Source organism: Procambarus clarkii, chromosome 35, assembly GCF_040958095.1.
Source record: "Procambarus clarkii isolate CNS0578487 chromosome 35, FALCON_Pclarkii_2.0, whole genome shotgun sequence".
NCBI classification, from domain to species: domain Eukaryota; kingdom Metazoa; phylum Arthropoda; class Malacostraca; order Decapoda; family Cambaridae; genus Procambarus; species Procambarus clarkii.
Window position 1 is genome coordinate 28,459,699 of NC_091184.1, and position 10,092 is coordinate 28,469,790.

At 51.5% G+C, this 10,092-nt stretch overlaps 1 protein-coding gene across 1 annotated transcript in view; it reads right to left on the bottom strand.

Moving 5' to 3' along the window:
* The window catches only part of sog (short gastrulation), a 277,663-nt gene extending 271,655 nt beyond the window's left edge, over window positions 1-6,008 (bottom strand). The window contains exon 1 of the mRNA XM_069336216.1: window positions 4,458-6,008. Coding sequence (XP_069192317.1) covers window positions 4,458-4,680 — 223 coding nt within the window. The 5' untranslated portion in view covers window positions 4,681-6,008. The remainder of the gene's footprint in view (window positions 1-4,457) is intronic.
* Window positions 6,009-10,092: the final 4,084 nt, after the last annotated feature.

A 10,092-nucleotide genomic window follows, 5' to 3' on the forward strand; every position in this document is an offset into this window, starting at 1 on the left:
GTGTGTGTGTGTGTGTGTGTGTGTGTGTGTGTGTGTGTGTGTGTGTGTGTGTGTGTGTGTGTGTGTGTGTGTGTGTGTGTGTCTGTGTGTGTGTGTGTGTGTATTCACCTAGTTGTACTCCCCTAGTTGTGCTTGCGGGGGTTGAGCTCTGGCTCTTTGGTCCCGCCTGGTCCCGCCTCCCGTGTGTGTGTGTGTGTGTGTGTGTGTGTGTGTGTGTGTGTGTGTGTGTGTGTGTGTGTGTGTGTGTGTGTGTTGGAGTAAGGGGCAGCGTGCGGGGCACAGCGTGGTGAGAGCACTGGGCGGCAGAGATAGCACACTCGTTATCTCCTTCAACTGCCTCTTATCTCAGAGTCTCCAGATCTCTGAGACTACAGCCTCCCACACACACACACACACACACACACACACACACACACACACACACACACACCACCTGACTTATCTGAGACACACTTGGTGCACAGAGAGAGAGAGAGAGAGAGAGAGAGAGAGAGAGAGAGAGAGAGAGAGAGAGAGAGAGAGAGAGAGAGAGAGAGAGAGAGAGAGAGAGAGAGAGAGAGAGAGAGAGAGAGACAGACAGACAGACAGACAGAGAGAGAGAAAGAACTCATAGCCACCAACTTAACAAGAGTTAGGGGGAAGGGGACAGGACACACACACCAGCCAATCAGGGACGCCACCTATCCCTTCATCCCAACTCTCGACCTACCTACACAACAGCCATCCATGCGTCCATCTATCCATTTAGGTGTGAGTGTTGACAGACGAAGGGGGGGGGGGGGCCAGGCATGGTGTTGGCGCCTCTACACCCCCCCCCAGAGTACACCTAGAGAATTCATCAAGAGAATGTAAATCTCTCTCTCTCTCTCTCTCTCTCTCTCTCTCTCTCTCTCTCTCTCTCTCTCTCTCTCTCTCTCTCTCTCTCTCTCTCTCTCTCTCTCTCTCTCTCTCTCTCTCTCCCACCTAACAAACAAGTTCCTGGCAGTCAAGTGGACAGCGTTCGGGAGTCGTTGCACCTCAAGGGCCCGGGTTCGATTCCCAGCCGAGGCAGAGACAAATGGGCAGTTTCTTTCGCATGACGCCTCTGTTCACCTAGCGATAAATAGCAACCTAGGAGTTAGACAACTGCTACGGGCTACATCCTGGGGATGTGTATGTGTGTGGACTCACCTAATTGTGCTTGCGAGGGTTGAGCTTCGGCTCTTTGGTCCCGCCTCTCAGATATTGGTGTACGTATGGGGGTCAGCCTTCAACATATCACTTTCTAATGCATTCCATTTATTAACTTCCCTGGCGCCTGACAGCTGGGTGGACAGCGCTTCGGATTCGTAGTCCTGAGGTTCCGGGTTCGATCCCCCGTGGAGGCTATCTTGAGGTTATCTTGAGATGATTTCGGGGCTTAGTGTCCCCGCGGCCCGGTCCTCGACCAGGCCTCCACCCCCAGGAAGCAGCCCGTGACAGCTGACTAACTCCCAGGTACCTATTTTACTGCTAGGTAACAGGGGCATAGGGTGAAAGAAACTCTGCCCATAGTTTCTCGCCGGCGCCTGGGATCGAACCCAAGACCACAGGATCACAAGTCCAGCGTGCTGTCCGCTCGGCCGACCGGCTCCGGCACCATTACAGCTTCCACCAACAGTGCCACCACCAGTGCCACCACTAGTGCCACCAACAGTGCCACCACCAGTGTCACCAACAGTGCCACCAACAGTGACACCACCAGTGCCACCAACAGTGCCACCACCAGTGCCACCAACAGTGCCACCACCAGTGCCACCACTAGTGCCACCAAGAGTGCCACCACCAGTGCCACCACTAGTGCCACCAACAGTGCCACCAACAGTGCCACCACTAGTGCCACCACCAGTGCCACCATCAGTGCCACCAACAGTGCCACCACTAGTGCCACCACCAGTGCCACCACCAGTGCCACCAACAGTGCCACCAACAGTGCCACCAACAGTGCCACCAACAGTGCCACCAACAGTGCCACCACTAGTGCCACCAACAGTGCCACCACCAGTGCCACCAACAGTGCCACCAACAGTGCCACCGCCAGTGCCACCACCAGTGCCACCACCAGTGCCACCAACATTGCCACCACTAGTGCCACCAACAGTGCCATCATTAGTGCCACCAACAGTGCCACCACCAGTGCCACCACTAGTGCCACCAACAGTGCCACCAACAGTGCCACCACCAGTGCCACCACTAGTGCCACCAACAGTGCCATCATTAGTGCCACCAACAGTGCCACCACCAGTGCCACCAACAGTGCCACCAACAGTGCGAAGCTGAGTGTCAGTGCCACGTTCCATGGCACTCCTCTCTCTCTTCCTCACACACCATGGCACTCCTCTCTCTTCCTCACACACCATGGCACTCCTCTCTGCCTCACACCCCATGGCACTACTCTCTCTCTGCCTCACACCCCATGGCACTCCTCTCTCTCTGCCTCACACCCCATGGCACTCCTCTCTCTCTGCCTCACACACCATGGCACTCCTCTCTCTCTGCCTCACACCCCATGGCACTCCTCTCTCTCTGCCTCACACACCATGGCACTCCTCTCTCTGCCTCACACCCCATGGCACTCCTCTCTCTCTGCCTCACACACCATGGCACTCCTCTCTGCCTCACACACCATGGCACTCCCCTCTTTCTGCCTCACACACCATGGCACTCCTCTCTCTCTCTGCCTCACACCCCATGGCACTTCTCTCTGCCTCACACACCATGGCACTCCTCTCTCTGCCTCACACCCCATGGCACTCCTCTCTCTCTGCCTCACACACCATGGCACTCCTCTCTCTCTGCCTCACATCGCATGGCACTCCTCTCTCTCTCTGCCTCACACCCCATGGCACTCCTCTCTCTCTGCCTCACACACCATGACACTCCTCTCTCTCTGCCTCACACCCCATGGCACTCCTCTCTCTCTGCCTCACACACCATGGCACTCCTCTCTCTCTCTTCCTCACACCCCATGGCACTCCTCTCTCTCTCTTCCTCACACCCCATGGCACTCCTCTCTCTCTCTTCCTCACACACCATGGCACTCCTCTCTCTCTCTTCCTCACACACCATGGCACTCCTCTCTCCCTCTGCCTCACACAGGAGACAAATGGGCAAAATCTTTCTTTCACCCTGATGCCCCTGTTACCTAGCAGTAAATAGGTACCTGGGAGTTAGACAGCTGCTACGGGCTGCTTCCTGGGGTGTGTGTAACAAAAAGAAGGCCTGGTTGAGGAACGGGCCGCGAGGACGCTAAGCCCCGAAATCATCTCAAGATAACCTCAAGATAACACTAAAAATGGTCTTTCTAATGTCTCTGGACTCATCTGGGTACTCAGCTTCCACCTGTGTCCCCTAGTGCGGGGGGGGGGGGAATACCTGCAGTAGATATGATTAGAGAAAAATAGGTCTGGATTCAGTACAGTACATTTGACAACTGATGGTTAAAAAGCCGGGGTCCAAGAGCTAAGAGCCTGATCCTGCAGGCACAAGTAGTAAACACTCTTATCGGCGATTTATTGGATTCCAATAAATATGAGTGCAATGAAGTATTTTGACTATTAAAGCACCACCAGAGAAGACCTAGCAACGACGTGAAAGATACCGACGGGGCACAGGCACAGCGGTCAAGGTGTTTGGTAGGTAGGAACGGAACGAGCTTTAGTAAGTCTGGCTAACCTCACTCACAGCTCTGAGTTATGTGAACATACAGGTGGGGGCGAACGTCGTTCAACATGATCACTGACAGCTGAGAGGCGGGGCCCAAGAGTTACAGCGCCTTCTCCAGATAATAACAGGTAAACACACACATTTTTTTTATTTTGCATATTATGCGTATAAAATACTTAAGAGGGATTGACAAGGTGGAAACAGAGGAAATGTTTACAATAACAACAGAACAAGGGGCCACGGATGGAAGCTTGAGACTCAGATGTGTCACAGAGATGTTAGAAAGTTATCTTTTAGCGTGAGGATAGTGAGTAAATAGAATGACCTAAAGGGGCAGGTTGTAGAGGCTAACTCCATTCATAACTTTCAAAGCAGGTATGATAGGGAAATAGGTCAGGAGTCATTGCATTAGATAACCAACAGCTGGAAAGTCAGGGTCGAAGAGCTAGAGCTCGATCCTGCAGGCGAGAACACACTCACAGGCTGGTCGCATCAGCAGCCTGCAGTTGCAAGCTCCGCAAGAAGAGGTGTTGAGGGAAAGGCGGCTGGCAGCAAGAGCTTGCATGCAACACCTCGCCACGTACCTCGCCACGTACCTCGCCACGTACCTCGCCACGTACCTCGCCACGTACCTCGCCACGTACCTCGCCACGTACCTCGCCACGTACCTCGCCACGTACCTCGCCACGTACCGCAATTCAACAAGAGCAACCAACAGCAGCAGCAGCAACTAACCCACTCATGTACTCACCCAGACGGCCAGACGGACTCACCTGAGGACTTGCGGTGGCGACGCTTCCACTCGTGTCTGGGCTTGAGTTTGAGTGTGTCGTCCCCAGAGAGGTCCTCCTCCTCCTTGCTGCCGCCAGCCTTGCCCCGAGGCTTAGCGACGGGCGTGCCCTCTACCACCACCACCAACACTACCACAACCACCACCAACACACTCCACCACCGACGCACTCCACCACCGCCTTCATAACATCTGCACCACTTCATCGTTCGAGAGTCAGTTGACAAATAATCGTATCACCCGGGATCAATGACGTACTAGTGATGAATCACTCCACTTTTTTTGTTGTCGTTTAACGCACACACACTCGTATTACCCGAGCTGCCCCGAGCCCCGCCGGGCAGCTGGTGGTAGCAGGGTAATATTTTCTGCCTGGCTACAGGTGGGGTTGACTGGACATAACTGGTGGGGGGTGTAGTAATGGGACTTTTAAAACACGTAACTGTATGCCGGGTCTCACACTCACACGGGCGTCGAGGGGACGCAGTAAGCCAAGTGTTACGCCTGGGACCTTGGTCAGGACTGGTTTGTGGGGGTGTTGTCGAGTCCTCACTATACACACACACAATATTATGCTTTATGAGCACACAGTGCGCCTGGCGCTGCCAGCGTGAGGGCTGCCTGTCACTCTCCCACACTTGCACGCTAAAATAAAGCCGAAGGTGACCAACGCCAGGAGAGCACGACACACTCGCCGCGAGAGACACTCTAAGGTGCTGGCACTCTGGGGGTATCCTCTATACGGTACAATTTGGCACTCCGCTAAATTCTGCGGCACTTATGAGGGACGGAGGTGTAGCTTGGGGGGCGCCAGCAGGAGAAGGGTCCACGTGCTGGTGCCTTGAAGGAGAGGCCTGGGGGTGTGGTGGAGCGTCTTGTAGTGTGAGATCTCTCCTTCCCTGTGTCCTGCCCTCTCTCTCTCACTCCTCCCCTCACACCTCTCTCACTCCCCCCCTCGCTCCCCCCTGCGGTGTCGTCTTCATGGAGGTCACGGGGTCATACGGTGGCAGGTCACATGGGCTTGACACTTGAGGAGAATTAGGGTATTGGAGGCGCTAAGTGGGTCAAAGATGCCTCTGGGTGAGGTCACACGAGGTCAAGTGAAAACTGTCTGCTTCTCACGCCCTTCGGTTGACCTCTTTTTTTCCACTGCACCAAACTTGTGTGTGACGCGGCTGGTGACCCGTGAGGCGAGGAGCTTGGTGACGAGGGCGTGACCTTACACGGGAGGTGACCCCGTGTGTCCGGGCAGGGGCCCCGGTTGTCCCCGAAGATGACCTCAGGTGGTCTCGGTGCGTTGTGAGTCGCTAGCACGCGCTTGACTTGAATACGAGGAGAGGGCTGCTGCGTGCGGCGTGAGGAAGTAGTCACATGTCTGTAGGGGTGTGCGGGGCGGGAGGTGAGGTTGTGGTGTGAGAGGGTAACACAGGCTGAGGCAGGCTGCTGCTGGCTCCTGCACTACACATGATGCAACACGAGACGCAGTCCGCTCCGTCCTCCTTGGCTGTAACCAGCACACTGACTACTGGTGACTGTCTTCTGGCTGGCGCCTCTCCCACCACCCCCCCTTCCCTCCCCCATCCTCCATCCCTCCCCCCCTCCCTCCCCCATCCCCCATCCCTCCCCCCTCCCACCACCCATCCCCCATCCCCCTCCCATCCGTGCTTGCCTGCCTCTATAGTGCCTCCTATCCTCTGCCATAGGCTGTACCTGCAGCTTGCTACCAGTTTGTCTGCCTGGCACTCTTGTCTTCCATCTTCCCCTGGCACTCCTCCCTCCCTCCTTCATCTGGCACTACATCTTAAGAAATTAGCCAAGGCAGCTTTTGTGGGGAGGCTAATTTAGCTTTACACGGGGGGAATACAGACACAGAATACCCACACAGTTGTCGTACACAGCTAAAATAGCTTCACACAGCTAAAATAGCCTCACACAGTTAAAATAGCTTCATACAGCTAAAATAGCTTCACACAACCAAAACAGCTTCACACAGCCAAAACTGCCTCACACAGCCAAAACAGCTTCACACAGCTAAAACTGCCTCACACAGCCAAAACAGCTTCACGCAGCCAAAACTGCCTCACACAGCCAAAACAGCCTCACACAGCTAAAACAGCCTCACACAGCTAAAACTGCCTCACACAGCAAAAACTGCCTCACACAGCAAAAACTGCCTCACACAGCCAAAACAGCTTCACACAGCCAAAACAGCCTCACACAGCCAAAACAGCCTCACACAGCTAAAACTGCTCCGCACAGCTAAAACAGCCTCACACAGCTAAAACAGCCTCACACAGCTAAAACAGCCTCACACAGCCAAAACATCCTCACACAGCTAAAACTGCTCCGCACAGCTAAAACAGCCTCACACAGCTAAAACAGCCAAAACAGCTTCACACAGCTAAAACAGCTTCACACAGCTAAAACAGCTTCACACAGCTAAAACAGCTTCACACAGCCAAAACAGCCTCACACAGCTAAAACTGCTTCGCACAGCTAAAACAGTCTCACACAGCTAAAACAGCCAAAACAGCTTCACACAGCTAAAACAGCTTCACACTGCTAAAACAGCCAAAACTGCTTCGCACAGCTAAAACAGCTTCACACAGCCAAAACAGCCTCACACAGCTAAAACAGCTTCACACAGATAAAACAGCTTCACACAGCCAAAACAGCTTCACACAGCCAAAACAGCCTCACACAGCTAAAACAGCTTCACACAGCTAAAACAGCCTCATACAGCCAAAACAGCTTCACACAGCCAAAACAGCTTCACACAGCCAAAACAGCTTCACACAGCTAAAACAGCTTCACACAGCTAAAACAGCCAAAACAGCTTCACACAGCTAAAACAGCTTCACACAGCTAAAACAGCCTCACACAGCTAAAACAGCTTCACACAGCTAAAACAGCTTCACACAGCTAAAACAGCCTCACACAGCTAAAACAGCTTCACACAGCTAAAACAGCTTCACACAGCTAAAACAGCTTCACACAGCTAAAACAGCTTCACACAGCTGAAACAGCTTCACACAGCTAAAACAGCTTCACACAGCTAAAACAGCTTCACACAGCTAAAACAGCTTCACACAGCTAAAACAGCCTCACACAAATAAAACAGCTTCACGCAGCCAAAACAGCTTCACACAGCTAAAACAGCTTCACACAGCCAAAACAGCTTCACACAGCTAAAACAGCTTCACACAGCTAAAACAGCTTCACACAGCTAAAACAGCCAAAACAGCTTAACACAGCTAAAACAGCCAAAACAGCTTCACACAGCTAAAACAGCTTCACACAGCTAAAACAGCCAGACTTCAGTGACAACGTTGCCTCCTGCACTTCAAACTGAAATAAGGGTAATCAGACTTTCCTTCACCACGCATCATAATGATTAATGATCATAATGATTAATGATCATAATGATTAATGATCACAATGATTAATGATCACAATGATTAATGATCACAATGATTAATGATCATAATGATTAATGATCATAATGATTAATGATCATAATGATTAATGATCATAATGATTAATGATCATAATGATTAATGATCATAATGATTAATGATCATAATGATTAATGATCATAATGATTAATGATCATAATGATTAATGTGGTGATCAACATTCCAAAACAGACGCTTATAAAGCCTAAGCCGCCAAACCGAACCACAACAGTTCTGTTGATCCTCCACAATGTTGTGTCACAAGGAAGATAAGTTAAGCTGGCCACAAATAGTGTAGGGATCTATGGAAGTGTAAAAGAGGTTATCTTGAGGTTATCTTGAGATGATTTCGGGGCTTTAGTGTCCCCGCGGCCCGGTCCTCGACCAGGCCTCCACCCCCAGGAAGCAGCCCGTGACAGCTGACTAACACCCAGGTACCTATTTTTACTGCTAGGTAACAGGGGCATAGGGTGAAAGAAACTCTGCCCATTGTTTCTCGCCGTCGCCTGGAATCGAACCCAGGACCACAGGATCATAAGTCCAGCGTGCTGTCCACTCGGCCGACCGGCTCCCCTAGGTCGGTAGAGCTCGAATCTGGTATAGGGGGTCTGTAGTTCGAGTCTCCAAGAGCCCAGGTGAATGGGCTCTATAGAGGTGACTCTGCAACATAGAGGCCCCGTGACACAACTGTTACAGTGAGTGACACAACTGTTACAGTGAGTGACCCCCACTCATCCCTCAGACCCATACAGCTGCTACGGGCTGCGTCCTGGGGGGTGAGTAACAAAAAGCAGGCCTGGTCGAGGACCGGGCCGCGGGGACGCCAAGCCCCGAAATCATCTCAAGATAACCTCAAGAAGATAGTCTACGATTATGCAGAAGAATTAAACATATATATATTATATATATGGAATCAATGAAAGGAGGCTAATAGGGATTGCAGGAACAGAAGTACCTGGATAATAAAGAAAGGAACCACTGCAGAAAAAGGAAGCAAAGGAAGCAACACTCCAATAAATAAGGGAGCAGGTCGGAATGGAGGAGGGGGCGGGGGGGGGGGAAGCGCCAAGCCATTACGACTATATAGCACTTGGAAGAGGTCAGGATAAAGATTTGGGATGGGACGGGGGAAAGGAATGGTGCCCAACCACTTGGACGGTCGGGGGATTGAACGCCGACCTGCATGAAGCGAGACCGTCGCTCTACCGTCCAGCCCAAGTGTTTGGGGACGTCGGAATGGAGACGTTAGGACATCAGAAAATACCCACCCATGGACTCAAGAGCCAAAGCTCAACCCCCACAACCACAATTAGGTGAGTACCCACGGTTCATCACGCTCAATTAATTGAAAAAATTACAAACCAGGATGGAGTACAAAAAAATTGACTGAGAATAGAGGATGGAAGAAAGGCTGAATATAAGTAGCGAGAGATTAATGGTCAAGCGCCACCGGACATCTCAAGAGAAAATATATGACATTCAACTTAAGAACCGAGCAACAACTTATTACAGATCATATACAAATATGTCGGAGGATAATCACGTGACTAGGCTCAACAAGAGCCAAGAGCCTTTAATCAGTCTCCGTGGTGTAGTGGTAAGACACTTGCCTGGCGTTCCGCGAGCGCTATGTCATGGGTTCGTATCCTGGCCGGGGAGGATTTACTGGGCGCAAATCCTTAACTGTAGCCTCTGTTTAACTCAACAGTAAAATGTGTACTTGGTTGTAACAACGATTCTTCGCGGCAGGGGATCGTATTCCAGGGACCATAGTATTAAGGACTTGCCCGAAACGCTACGCGTACTAGTGGCTGTACAAGAATGTAACAACTCTTGTACATATATCTCAAAAAAAAAAAGAAGGGTAGGAGGAAGTAAATAAAAAACTGGAAAATATAACATGCGGTCAATATAGGCTGGACTGACTGCACATTCCTTGAGTTCCATAAAGCACTTGACACTGTCCAATACGCAAAGCTCGTATGCAAACTAGAGAACAAAATTATCATACCTGAAAGACTGCTAGGCTGAGAGAGGTAATACCTCCCAGACGGAAAACAGAGACGTCGTGAGAGCGAAGAATCCGCTGGCGAGAGAGTGCCAGTGAGGTGCCACAGGACTCGACTCCTCATCTGATATATGTAAATATATATGTTAATGGGC